Source organism: Heterodontus francisci, chromosome 9, assembly GCF_036365525.1.
Source record: "Heterodontus francisci isolate sHetFra1 chromosome 9, sHetFra1.hap1, whole genome shotgun sequence".
NCBI classification, from domain to species: Eukaryota; Metazoa; Chordata; class Chondrichthyes; order Heterodontiformes; family Heterodontidae; genus Heterodontus; species Heterodontus francisci.
In genome coordinates, this window is record NC_090379.1 from 24097856 (window position 1) to 24113114 (window position 15259).

Genomic DNA, 15259 nt, shown 5'->3' on the forward strand with positions numbered 1-15259 from the left:
CGTGACAAGGCTGGCTATCCCCTATCCAGTAGGGAGTCATAGGGAGATACAGCACTGAAACAGGCTTTTCGGCCCACTGGGTCTGTGCCAACCATCAACCACCCATTTATACTAAAGCTACATTAATCCCATATTCCCTACCATATCCCCACCTTCCCTCAATTCTCCTACCTACCTACACTAGGGGCAATTTACTCAGATTAACCTCCAAACTCTCTCCAATTCTTTATGTTTTGCTTCTCTTATGAGTTTATCCTCACGTTTATTGGCAGCCACTGAAACGTCACAGTCTCGAGGACTTCGGCTTCTAGTTCTATTCAGAGACTGCTCACTAGCCTTCGTTTCGTTGTGGAATCTGCTCAAACTACAGCCTCTATTAGCACATTGATGTCCTACTGGACTACTGCTACAAGATCTCCCTCTGGACTACTCGTGCACTATCGGAGGCGCTTTCTCCAGTATGTGATCGCTTCCTTATGCGAGAGTCACTTCCAGACCCACTATTAGAACTTGCACTGCGCTTTCTTCAACCAGAGAGTGGTGAGCCTGTGGAATTCGCTACCACAGAAAGCAGCTGAGGCCAAAACATTGCATGTTTTCAAGAAGGAGTTAGATATAAATCTTGGGTCTAAAGGGATCAAAGGGTATGGGGCGCAAGCAGGAACAGGTTACTGAGTTGGATGATCAGCCATGATCATAATGATTGGCGGAGCAGGCTCGAAGGGCCGAATGGCCTACTCCTGCACCTATTTTCTACGTTTCCATGTTTCCTACTCTCCACTCTTTCACCCCATTCTGCCAGTCCTTGGACCTTGCTTCTTGACCATCTTACCAATATTTAAACTTGCCAGTAAATGTTCCTGCATGTCCCAAAATTGTTACATCCCTCCATTTCTTAGACCCCTTTGGAACAAATGTCATCGGAGTACCTACTTGGGACAATTGGCCTTTGGATGCGATAGCTGTTTCCAAAGCATCATGATTGCTCACATTACAATAGATCAAGGGTTGGATAGTATTCTGTTCCTCAGGGCCTTCATCACAAAACACAAGCATTTGAGATACAAGATGCCTCGTTTCTCCTCTATCAGCTGCGCAGATTCTGAGATTTTGTAATCAACCCTAATCAATCACGAGGAATGAACCTCAACAGATTAATTTCCAAGCTTGATAACTACTGTCTTACCATCATGACCTATTACCTTACCAGGACCCTTCCATTCCCTATGACCCTCTCTTTTATAATACACCAGATCTCTGGAATTAAATTCCACTTCAGATGGCCTTATACGATTCCTCAGACACCTCAGTCTTGACGAAAGCCAGTCTCCCTGCATGTAAAGCATTCAAATGTGCAGAAAAAATGGTACTAATTGTAGTACCTTCTAGAGCAGGAGGACTGTCACACAGTACAGAAGGCAATTTGGGATTTTGCCCATAGACCAATTGACAGGGACTATATCCTCCAACCATCTGCAAATTCTTTGCATGAACTGCCTATGCCAGGGCAGTTGTCAACTTGCAGTTTGGTTGGTCAGCTAAGATTTAATGCAGCATTTCATTAATCATTGAGATTCATTTCACAGAGCCCATTGCTGAAAAGGACTTTCAGCTGCAGTATTCACAACCATAATGTTCATGTTTTCACATGTGCCCCTGAGCTAGTCATTGGCAAACTCCCCTCCATTATCAGTCAGAAACTTAGTTGGTGCCCCAAGTCCAGTCCCTATCCATTTCTCCAAGATTTTACCAATAATCACCTTTTTGTCCTGGCTATTTACTATTGTAGAAAGACTAAATCTAGTTGCTAGGTCTATAAAACGTAGAATGGAAATATTCTTGTCTTTGTCCCATACCTTTAAATCCAAGGCAACTAGCTCTTTAAAGTCACATGCCAATGGAAGGCTTACAATAGGATGTGCGGTCCTCGGATACTATTTTTTTTTAAAAGCAGATTTCACACTTTTCACTAATCTCTATTATCCTTGTATACTCTTCACCAATCACACCTGTATCCTTTAGCAGTGTTTTTAATCTCCGATAAGGGTGAGCAAATTGTCTTGTAAATTTATCTGATTATCACCTGATGCCATTAATACTTCTCAAACAGTCGGACTAGAAATATCGGGTTTTGTTAGGGGATATAATAATGTTTTGACTGGGTAAACTGCAAATTAACTGACTTCCAAAACAATTGCCTCTTCATGCTCCATATCAAGTTTCATTTGTGCCTTTTTCATTGAAGGTTTACTCAACAGTAAAGGTATTTCATGAGATACCATCAGTACTGATAAAGTGGCTTACTCCAGCTATTTTACATGGAATTACTACACTCTTCAGTGACTTCAATGTGTTGTCATCACTAAACCTAAAGCTGATAGTACTTTTATATTCCTTAATCTCATGTCGATCCTCACTACTAAGTAAATCTAGATAACATTGTAACTAATCAGTTCCACGTACTGTTGATGTGCAAGCACCATCTAATACAGCACAGATTAACAAATATGCAACTATCACATTCATCACAGGTTTAAAACTCCTGGTGACTAGTACAATTTGTTCATATTCATTATCTTCTTCTGCCTCAGAATTCTGTGACAGGAGTTATTTCAAGGACTCTGCCTCTCCGCTTTGGGCAGTTCATTGCATAATGATACTTTGAATTACATCTGAAGCACCTATTAACTGTTCCTTGGGCATTCCTGAGATTCATTCGCCTATGATTGCTGTTTCAATTCTGTCTCCCGCTGTAATATTTAGTCCTGCTAAAGGTACTTTCATCCTCATTGCTCCTGTCTTTAACTATTACATTTTACTTATGTCTGCATCCAGTATCAGAACCATCTCAATATCTAGCAAACAGAGGCCTCCATTCTTTGCGTCACCACAGAATACCCATCTGTTCTACCAGGGCTGCAGGAAATAACTGTCTCCAAATTTTTTTTTTTTTAAGGCAGCAGACATCTGATCTAACAGGGAAGATTCGAACCCCAGTGTGAACCAGGGGCCTGTCCATATGCAACACCCTAGCACAATCGAGCAATTTAAATGCAAGCACCGAATCAGGGATCTCCAAATTGAGTTTCCACGATCTTCTATACAGTCTGTTGAAGCCCATGATATATTCCTCCATTGAATACCCATCTGTTTTCCGAAATCTATCAAAGTCTGACCATGTCTCATACGCATTCAATAGGTCATCTTTTGTATAAATTTCATCCAAGAATTCTAACAGAAGATCCAAACCTTTATCGGTACCCAACTGACGAGCACCCAGTTCACAGAACACTTTACTTCTGATTTTACTTTTGGTAGGAAGTGACAACGCCAAGGCCATATCTTGTTTCCTCTTTGGTAGGGATGTAACCCCTGTCCACATATCCACTTCATTCTTCCACTAGTCATATGGTTCAGACACAGAACAATCAGAGGGTAATCATACCGACAATTTACATTTGCTTTCTGCCATACTTTCCACCATAACCAGCAAGATTTTAGTTTTCTAAGTAAAAAGAATTCCTGGTTTCCAACCTTCAGCTTTAAGCAATTATCCTCTGCTATCATGTTAAATACCCAAAAGCTTGTTGTGGAAGGATGATGCTGGAGCGTATCCTGACTCAGTTTCACGTTTATTGTACAGAGTAAAAGAATTACAAATATGTAGCTCCTCACTCAAAAACCTTCACCAGTCTCAGCAATTGTCTGCTTATAAGTGCTCAAGTAAGACCCCCAATTAAAACCCTCCACCTGCATATAATTAAACAATTGATACACAATTAGCAGATTAACAATCGCTACTAGGTATCAATTAGGCAGCTGGTAAAAGGTTTTTAGATGGACCTTCAACTCCTCAATAGCTTGATTTTTATATCAATTAAAAATCTGTTCGCAGTTTGAATGTTGCATAGTAATACCCATTGACAGACACAAACCGTTATTCCAGGCAGTCCTAGGACATTTTATCACAAGCAGCTAGAGTCTCGCATGGGGACAATACAATACATGACAAACATCTAGCTGCAAACCTACTGTTGGGGCCGAGCATAAATCTAATCTAATTTACAGGATATACAATGGAGAGGAATCGCGAATACTAGTGGATAACATTATGTACAATTGCAGTAACAAAGGAAACAAGATCAAAAAAAGAGATACAGCACACCCCAGAAGCAATAATAACCATGTACAAATTGTGGTTCTCAAACAGTACTAGAGTGGGAACATCCTGGCATTTAAAAGTGAAACATCTCAAGGCAGGAAGAGATCACAAGTCCACTTCGTTTGCTCCTTGTTGCCTGACCAGTTCTATCAGAGAATGGGGTTCTCTTCAAGGTACCTCCTTGATTTTGCCTTATAAATCTAAGCTACTTGTCTATACAACCACACAATAATTTGTTGTCTTCGAAGCTATACTGTTGAACATTAACCAATTTCTCAGGAAGGTAATGCTTCTTTATATCTTAGTCAATTCTACTTCCTCAGCCTAAATATACCCCTTTATTTTTGTTGTCACTGTACCAATACATATAGTTCCAACTCAGCCTTATTAATTTGAATATCTTGCACATAAACCTGCCCTCATACCCAACCCGCAATCCCCCAGTCTTCCTGTTGGAAGAAAGAGTCCCAATTTTCCTATCCTCAAGTTTTATTCTCCAGCTTCCATTTCTTTTAATGGATCTTTTCTGAGCTCAGGGACATGGTGCACGTGACCCATAACACTCCAGATCAGGTCCGACCAACACTCGTGTAATGGCAGGATTACTTCACTTGATATACATTCCAGTCCTCAATCTATGCAACCCAGCATACCACTGCAGTACTTTGCTCTTATCAAAGGCAAAGTACTACAGAAACTTTCTGGCCTTTTATAAGAAAGCAAGTATTCAGAACAGTGCCAATTTCACAGTCTAGGCTTAATTACTTGCAATACCGTACAGATTATATCCTAATAAAAACTAATCTAAATGTAGAGACAAAAAATTGTCAGCTTAACATTTCTATAGAAAGGGCCATTTGCCCAATTTCTGAGAAGACTAATAAGCTATATTCAGGGGTGCTTTTCTTATCCACAAAGACATTTTGAAATGCTTGTAAATCTTAAAACCCACTTAACATTATTCCATTTTCTCCATTTGAGAGAGAACCAGCAGTTCAGGTATCAAGGAGGCACTGTACTGACTGAAACAGTCAGCAGTTTCACAGCCTGTAGCCCTCACTGGCAAGGTTGCATTTATTGCTCTTTTCTTGTTGCCCCAAGATGGTGGCAACTGCTGGTGTACAACTGAACTTTCTGCTAGGCCACTACAGTCAACCTTATACTGTGGATTACAGTCAAGAGTAGGCCAGTTCTGTATCATCAAAAGAACAATTGCAATGCTAGAATTGGTTATTATATATACACTCAGAACATTTACAATCTTCATTGACCTGGATCCATTTCTGTTCATAATTTTCTGTAATAAGTCAGGTTGAAGAAACCAAATGAAATACCAGTAAACACAGAACACACCAAGTTTTATAGTGCACTGTGTGACCCAGTTTGCTATGTAAATAAAATGCACACTTGGAGAGCAAATGCCCCTACTTCAAGAGAATGCCATACGTCCAAGAGACGACGACATGAATGGATAGGATGTTCAACTGTTTAGTCATTCACCACCAGATCTGGCTGGATAACAAACTACCAATGTGTCCTGCTCTCATTTGCTAAAACTGCACATTATTCCAAGATCATCCTAGAATGCAAAGATAACTCTCGCCTTCTTTTCTGTACTGTAAACTATCTTCACATACCCCTCACCCGTGACTCCTCCAGCAATATGTACGAGGACTCCTTTGTTACTAATTTTTTTTTATTCGTTTGGGGAATGTGGGCGTCGCTGGCTAGGCTAGCATTTATTGCCCATTCCTAATTGCCCTCGAGAAGGTGGTGAGCTGTGGAGACTAGGAATCCTGCGGCAAGTAATTCACTTCATGACTCCCCAAAGCCTGTCCACTGTCTACAAGGCACAAGTCAGGAGTGTGATGGAATACTCTCCACTTGCCTGGATGGATGCAGCTCCAACACTCAAGCAGCTCGACACCATCCAGGACAAAGCAGCCCGCTTGATTGGCGCCCCATCCACAAACATTCACTCCCTCCACCACTGACGCACAGTGACAGCAGTGTGTACCATCTACAAGATGCACTTCAGCAACGCACCAAGGCTCCTTAGACAGCACCTTCCAAACACGCACCCTCTACCAACCAGAAGGACAAGGCAGCAAATGTATGGGAACACCACCAACTGCAAGTTCCCTACCAAGTCACACACCATCCTAACTTGGAACTATATCGCCGTACGTTCACTGTTGCTGGGTCAAAATCCTGGAGCTCCCTTCCTAACGGGACTGTGGGTGTATCTACTTCACATGGACTGCAGTGGTTCAAGAAGGCAGCTCACCACCTTCTCAAGGGCAGTTAGGGATGGGCAACATATGCTGGCCTAGCCAGCATCACCCACATCCCATGAATGAATAATTAAAAAAACTCACTAAGTCCCATTCCCCTTCCGCCCTTCGAGTCATACAGCATAGAAACAGGCCCCTTCGGCCCACCGCGTCCATGCCGACCGTAATGACTATCTATACTAATCCCATCTGCCTGTATTAATTCCATATCCCTCTATGCCTTGCTCATTCAAGTACCTGTCCAGATGCCTCTTAAATGTCGCTACTGTTCCTGCCTCCACCACCTCCTCAGGCAGCTCATTCCAGATACCCACTATTCCTTGTGAGAAAAATTTAGCCCTTTGATCCTCCTCCCTCTCACCTTAAATCTATGCCCTCTAGTTATAGTCACCCCTACCATGGGAAACAGACTCTGGCTATCTACCCTATCTATGCCTCTCATAATTTTATATACCTCTATCATGTCCCCTCTCAGCCCCCTTCGCTCCAGGGAAAACAGACCCAGCCTATCCAATCTCTCTCTATAACGCAAGCCCTCCAAACCAGGCAACATCCTTGTGGATCTTTTCTGCACCCTCTCTAGCTTAACCACATCTTTCCTGTAGTGCGGTGAACAGAAATGCACACAGTACTCCAAATGCAGCCTAACCAACGTTATGTACAACTGTAACATGACGTCCCAACTCTTGTACTTAATGCCTCGGCCGATGAAGGCAAGCATGCTATACACCTTCTTCACCACCCTGTCTACCTGTGTTGTCACTTTCAGGGAACTATGTACTTGCACCCCAAGGTATCTCTGCTCAACAACACTGCCCAGGGCCCTGCCATTCATTGTATATGTCCTGCCCTGGTTTAACTTCCCAAAATGCATCACTTCACAACGACCTTCTGCTCAATGACCTACTCTGACTCCAGGTGAAGTAACTCCTCCATTTTAAAATTCTCATTCTGGTTTTCAAATCCCTCCAGCCCCACAATCCTCAGAGATAGCTGTGCTCATCCAGTTCCGGTGTACCAGATTTCAATTGTTCGGTCATTGGTGGCCGTGCCTTCAGATGCTGACGTCCCATCTCTTGTATTCCCTCCCTAAACCTCTCCACCTCGCTTTCCTCCTTTAAGATATTCCTCAAACCCTACCTCTTTGACCAAGTTTTTGTCCCTCTGCACTAATATCGCCTTATGTGGCTTGGTGTCAAATTTTGCTTTTTAACACTCCTGTGTAGCTCTTATTACAGTAATACAAGGTATTATTGTTGAATGCACTGAAAAAGTGATTTTGCTGATTTACAATATGTTGGAAAGACAGGCTATACCAGAGCAATGCACACATGCCATAATCACAACATGAGAGCGCCATTAACCATTCTATACGAAACCAATCAGTACTTACATATCTCGGAAATTGTTTGAAGGAATGAAACATATAAAAACGATGAAAATAGATGATTCCTGTGGCCAGTGTGTCATAATGTCTTGTAGTTTTGGTTAAAGAAAGTTTTAGCTTGCAATAATTTCCCTCAGCAGCTATAAACTAAACCAAAATACAGGAGTGGAACAGGGATGCAATGAGGATGCATGAAACACTGCTGCTATCACAGGTACTACTACAAGAAATGGCTAGATGTTGATTTTATCATCAACATTGGAGATATTTTCCACAGAACCCCTCCACACACATTTCCAAAATTCCCCAATAACCCAGTTGATTGCTCAGTGTGGAATTCAGCCTGAATTGTGCTGAGTTATCAATCTTCAGCTGAGGTGATACTACAATTGGCATATTGCTCCAAGCTGTTAGGTCAAGACAATGCTGCTCATGGGAAGCTAAAGTTGATTCAGGCAACTGTTGACAAATAAAGCAAATTTCCACCTCGATCTCCAGAGGCTCTAAGGTTCAGATTAGTAATGGAGAAGAGCAAGGAAGAATCTAAAGTAGAACTTCTAAATTGGAAGAGGTCTAATTTCAATGGGATGAGAGAGGATCTAGCCAGGCCAAAAGGGGACCAAAGACTGACAGGAAGAACTGTAACGGAACAATGGGTGATCTTTAAGGAGATGTTTCAGGTACAGGCTAGGCGTATTCCAAGAGGGAAAGGTAGGGGAACCAAAGCCAGGGCTCCTTAGATTATGAGGGAGATAGAGGTTATGACAAATCAAAAAAAGAGAGAGAGAGTGGATGAAGCATGTCAGGTAAATTCTTCAAGCGAGAACCAGGCCAAATAGAATAAGTTGAGAGGGGGAGGTGAAGAGGAAAATAAGACTGGCAAAGAGAGAATCTGAGAATGGAATGGCAGTCAACATAAAAGGGAACCTAAAAATCTTCTACCGGCATGTAAATAGTAAGCAAGTAGTAAGAGGTGGGGTCGAGCCTATTAAGGAGAAATAGGGTGATAAATGCTTAAAGGCACAGGGCAAGGATGGAATACTTGAGTACTTTGTATTGGTGTTTACTAAGGAAGAGGATGCTGGCAAAATAAGCGAAGATGGTAGGGGTAATGGATGGGGTGAAAATTGATGGGATGTACTGGAAGGGCTGGTTATGCTTAGAGTGGATAAGTTGGTTGGTCTCGATGGCTTGCATCCCAGGTTGCTAAGGAAAATGGGAGTGGAGATAATGGAAGGGCTTGCCCTAATCTGCCAATCTTCCCTAAATATGGGAGAGGTGCCAAAGGACTGGAAAGTGGCAAATGTGACACCCTTATTCAAGAAAGGGTGTAAGGACATTCCTGGTAACTACAGGCTGGTCAGTTTAACATTAGTGGTGGGTAAGGTTTTAGAAACAATAATCAGGGGAAAAAGTTAACAGGCACTTGGAGAGGTTTGAGTGAATTAAGGAGAGTTAACATGGATTTTCACAAAGCAAATATTTGAGTAACTTGTTCATTCATTACCATAACCCTATATTCTTAATACGAAGGCCCTCCAAACGAAGGACCCTTATCAGTTGTTATTTAAAACTCCTTTATTGTGGGCTAGAGCTTTTTTTTTCCAGGATTAAGCTTGCTCAGAAATTCAAGAAATTTGAACAAATCCAAGTAGTCCAAAATGGAGTTTCAGCTAGGGCTCGAGCTCTCTGGCATATAAAATCCAAGAGGAGACACTAATCCAGAATCAGTCAAAAATTAGATCAAGGGTGTTGGGGCGATTGTTCCAATGGAAACATTGGTGCCAATTTAAGACCAACATATACTTTAGTATTTACTTAGAATTCATTGGGACTAAACTGCCTGCAGAGATGATACTAATCTTTGTGACTAGAAATTAAGCTAATCTTTTATGATTCCAACCTTGTGAGCCAACCCTGCCCATTGCTCAACTGATGAGATATTTTAGAACTTTTTCTATAGACGCACGGCATTCAGTACTGATCTTGCAGCTAGGAAGTGGAATCAACTGATGCTGAAGGGATACGAGGTAACATTTAAAGGCAGAGCTTGGTGCAGCAATATGTGAATATGCCGAAATGTGCACACATCAAGGCAAAATTGCTGATGACAACTAAGATTCACTGAAAACTGTGGGGGAGGGGGGAGCGGAGTGGTGAAAAATCCTTCCTTTTGGAAGTCGGTAAAGTTTTGCCCAAATGGGAAAAAAATTGTAGATCAGAAGCACTTTTTAAAAAAAAAATAGTTAGAAATTAGATAGGGTAAGATGAAATGCAATAAGGCCTAAATTGGATTTAATGTACTTGCAGATGAACGCATGGAGTGCGGTAAATAAAGTTGTGAGATGCAGGTGCAGGTAGCCACATGGGAATATGATGTTGCGGCAATAACAGAGCCTGATTCAAAGGAGGACAGGACTGGGGATTAAATATTCCTGGATACAAAGTGATAAGAAAAAAGATAGAGGGGAAAGAAAGACGACTGGTGGCAATTTATTTTAAATTCATTTCATGGGATGTGGGCATCATTGGCAAGGCCAGAATTTGTTGTCCATCCTGAATTACCCTTGAGAAGGTGCTGAGCTGCCTTCTTGAACTGCTACAGTCCATCTGGTACGGGTACGAGTGCTGTTAGGAAGGGAGTTCCAGGATTTTGATCCAGTGACAGTGAGGGAACAATAATAAATTTTCAAGTCAGGATGGTGTGTGGCTTGGAGGGGAACTTGTAGATGGTGGTGCTCCCACGTGTCTGCTGCCCTTGTTCTTCTAGGTGGAAGGGGTGTCAGGTTTGGAAGGTGCTGTCAAAGGCGCCGTGGTGAGTTGCTGCAGTGCATCTTGTATATGGTACACACTGCTGCAACTGTGCATAAGTGCTGGAGGTAGTGAATGTTTAAGTTGATGGATGGGATGGCAACCAAGCTTGCTGCTTTGTCCTGGAAGGTGTCAACCTTACGGAGTACTGTCACAGCCGCACGCATCCAGGCAAGTGGAGAGTATTCCATCACACTCCTGACATATGCCTTGTAGATGGTGGACAGACTTTGGGTTGTCAGAACAGGAGTTACTCACTGCAGAATTCCTAGCCTCTCAGCTGCTCTTGTAGCCACGGTATTTATGTCACTGGTCCAGTTCAGTTTCTGGTCAATAATACCCCCAGGATGTTGATAGTTGGGGATTCAATGATGGTAATGCCGTTGAACGTCATGGGGAGATGGTTACATTCTCTCTTGTTGGAGATAGTCATTGCCTGGCACTTGTGTGGCACAAATGTTACTTGCCATTTATCAGCCCAAGCCTGAATGTTGTCCAGGTGTTGCTGTATATGGACGTGGACTGCTTCAGTAGCTGAGGAGTTACAAATGGCACTGAACATTATACAATTATCAGCAAACATCCTCACTTCTGATCTTATGATGGAAGGAAGGTCATTAATGAAGCAGTTGAATATGGTTGGGCCTAGAACACCATTCGGAGGAACTCTTGCAGCAATGTCCTGAGGCGGAGACGATTGGTCTCCAACAACCACAACCATCTTCCTTTGTGCTTGGTATGACTCCAACCAACGGAAAATTTTCGTCCTGATGAAAGGTCACAGACCTGAAACATTAACTCTCTTTCGCTCTCCACAGATACTGCCAGACCTACTGAGTATTTTCAGCACCTTCTGTTTTCATCCCATTGAATTCAATTTGGCTAGGGGTCCTTGATGCCATATTTGGTCAAACTTTGCCTTGATATCCAGGGTGATCACTCTCAGTATTAAGGATATTGCAGTGCTGGAGAGGGTGGATGTCCTAGAGGGGTCAAGGACAGAATCGATTTGGCTAGAGCTAAGGAACAACTGAGGTACCGTTACACTATTGGGGATATTCTACAAGCCATCAACTAGTGGGAAAGAGATAGAGGAACAAATTTGCAAGGAAATTACAGAGAGGTGCAAAAGGTAGTTATATTGGGGGACTTTAAGTATCCTAATATAGACTGGGATAGTAATAGTGTAAAGGGCAGAGAGGGGGAAGAATGTTTCTGAAGCGGGTTCAGGAGAATTTTCTACATCAGTATGTTCCTGTTCCAAAGAGGAAAGAGACATTGCTGGATCTGGGAAGAAAAATAGAACAAAAAGTCTCCGGATGACAAAACAGAATATGAAGAAAAGGGTGCTTAAGACAGCTATCAGATTGACAACACAAGTGAGAACCAGGTTAAATATAGAAAGCTCAGAAGGGAAGTGAAAAAAGAGCAAAGAGAGAGTATGAGAAAAGATTGGCAGCAAACATAATAGGGATTCCAAAAGTCTTCTAGAACAAAGAACAAAATACAGCACAGAAGGAGGCCATTCAGTCCATCGTGTCCGTGCCAGCTGAATAAGCTAGCCACCCAAACTAATCCCAGCTTCCAGCACCTGGTCCATAGCCCTGCAGTTTACAGCACCTTAGGTGCATGTCCAGGTACCTTTTAAAAGAAAAGAGGGTCTCTGCCTCCGCCATCAATCCTGGCCATGAATTCCAGAGACCCATCACACTCTGGGTGAAAAAGTTTCTCATGGCCCCTCTAATCCTTCTATCAATCATCTTAAATCCGTGTTCCCTGGTAACCGACCTCCCTGCCAGGGGAAACGGGTTATTTCCGTCTACTCTATTTAGGCCCCTCATAATTTTGTACACCTCAATCAAGTCACCCCTCAATCTCAATTCCAGGGAAAACAACCCCAACCTATCCAATCTTTCTTCATAGCTGCAACCCTAGAGGCACATAAATCGTAAATTGGTGGTAAAATGAGACGTCGTGCTGATTAGGGACCAAAAAGGGGATTTATTCATGGAAGCAGAGTGCATGGCTGAGGTCTGACATGAGTACTTTGCTTATGCCTTCACCAAGGAAGAAAATGCTGCCAAAATCATAGTGAAAGAGGAGATAGTGGAGATACTGTATGGACTAAAAATTGATAAGGAGGAGTTATTAGAAAGGCTGGCTGTACTTAAAGTTGATAGGTCACCAGGACCAGATCAGATGCAGACCAGGAGTCTGAGGGAAATAAGGTTAGAAATTGCAGAGGCATGAGGCATAATCTTCCAAGCCTCCTTAGATGCAGTGGTGGTGCCAGAGGACTGCAGAATTGGAAATATTACACCCTTGTTCAAAAAAGGGCATAAAGATAAGCCAGCAGCTACAGGCCAGTCAGTTTAATTTTGGTGGTGGGAAAGCTTTTTGAAAAAATAATTCCGGGCAAAATTAACAGTCATTTGGACAGATATGGATTAATCAGGGAAAGCCATAACAGGACAAATTGTGATTGATTAATTTATTTGAGCTTTTTGAAGACGTAACAGAGAGGGCTCATGAGGGCAATATGGTTGATGTGGTGTACACGGACTTCCAAAATGCGTTTGATAAAGTGCCACATAACAGGCTTGTCAGCAAACTTGAAGCCCTTGGAATATATGGGACAGGGTCAGCATGGATAGAAAGTTGGCTGAGTGGCAAGAAGCGGAGAGTAGTAAACAGTTGGTTTTCGGGGACAAACTAGAGGATAGCAAAGTTCCTCAGGCATTGATACTAGGACCACTGTTTTTCTTGATATATATTGTCTTAGACTTGGTAGGAAGAATGAGGAAAGGCAATATAAAATAAAGGATACAATTCTAAAAGGAGTGCAGGAGCAGACGAAACTGGGGGTATATGTACACAAATCATTGAAGGTGGCAAAGCAGGCTGAGAAAACAGATAAGGTGGCAAACGGGATCCTGGGCTTCATAAACAGAGGCATAGAGTACAAAAACAAGAATGTTATGGCGAACCCTTATAAAACACAGGCTCGGCCTCAAATGGAGCAGTGTGTCCAATTATGGACACCACACCTTTGGAAGGATGTGAAGGCATAGAAGAGGTTGCAGAAAAGATTTCAGAGAATAGTTCCAGGGATGAGTAACTTGAGTTATAAAGATAGCTTGAAAAAGCTGGGGTTTTTCTCCTTGGAAGAGAAGAGAGAAGGTTAAGGGGAGATTTGATAGAGATGTTCAAAATCATGAGGGGTCTGGACACAGTAGATAGGTAGAAATTGTTCCCATTGGTGAAAGGGTCGAGAACCAGAGGGCACAGATTTAAAGTGGTTGGCAAAAGAACCAAAGACATGAGGAAAAACTTATTTTATGCGGTGAATGGTTAGGATCTGGCATGCACTGCCTGAGAGAGCTGGAGGCAGATTCAATCATAGCTTTCAAAATGGAACTGGGTGATTATCTGAAGAGAAAAGATTTGCAGGGCTACAGGAAAAGGCAGGGGAGTAGGACTCGCTGAGTTGCTCTCGCAGAGAGCTGATTTGGACACGATGGGCTGTATGGTCTCCTTCTGCGTTGTAACCATTCTATAATTCTATGTAGCCATATACTGTTGTCTTTGCACAAAGACAGCAGAAAAAGAATCAAGGATGCAGCTCACAATAAGGCTCTGTGGGGTTGGAAGAGTGAGAAGCACCTGCTTCAATCACAGAAAAACTCTTGAATAGATGCAGCGCTCATAGCCATTTTGCCACACGCAAGGAGACTGTGATTCCCTGTTTGTATCTGATATTGGATAAATGAGAAATGATTGTTCAATTTCTAAAGAAATGATCTCTGATGAACTCATTATACCCAACCAATTTTTCTAACTTCTTAATAAGAATATCAATTCTCAGAAGGGGAAGTCAGAAGCAATGAATGCTCCAGTCAGACTAGCGACACAAGGAATAACTGACAAATATCAACCATGATGTGCAAGCTGCAACATTAGTGTTTTTTCCTACTTATCAAGTAGATAAGTAATATCAATTTACAGCAAGATACATATTCAGACAGCAAGGTACAAATTTGACAGAATACATATTCTGAACGATCTTTAGAATAGATATTACAAATAGTGCAGCATTACTAACTTTAAAACACACCAGCCACTGACTAAATACCAGTGATTTATAACACATGCAGAGAGCTATGGACAAAAGCAAAATGGTGGAAATAGTCCAGGGAGCGAGGCAGAGCGAGCGCGCGCGAGACAGAGCGAGCGAGCGAGCGCGCGCGAGACAGAGCGAGCGAGCGAGCGCGCGCGCGAGACAGAGCGAGCGAGCGAGCGAGCGCGCGAGACAGAGCGAGCGAAGCGAGCGAGCGAGACAGAGCGAGCGAGCGAGCGCGCGAGACAGAGCGAGCGAGCGAGCGAGCGCGCGAGACAGAGCGAGCGAGCGAGCGCGCGCGAGACAGAGCGAGCGAGCGAGCGCGCGCGAGACAGAGCGAGCGAGCGAGCGCGCGCGAGACAGAGCGAGCGAGCGAGCGCGCGCGAGACAGAGCGAGCGAGCGAGCGCGCGCGAGACAGAGCGAGCGAGCGAGCGCGCGCGAGACAGAGCGAGCGAGCGAGCGCGCGCGAGACAGAGCGAGCGCGCGC

At 43.0% G+C, this 15259-nt stretch overlaps 1 protein-coding gene across 2 annotated transcripts in view; it reads right to left on the reverse strand.

Annotated features, from left to right (window-relative positions):
* Positions 1–15259, reverse strand: part of ccnk (cyclin K) — a 42232-nt gene that overhangs the window by 15240 nt on the left and 11733 nt on the right. For both annotated transcript variants that reach the window (XM_068038704.1, XM_068038703.1), the window contains exon 3: positions 7850–7931. In XM_068038704.1, coding sequence (XP_067894805.1) covers positions 7850–7931 — 82 coding nt within the window. The remainder of the gene's footprint in view (positions 1–7849; positions 7932–15259) is intronic.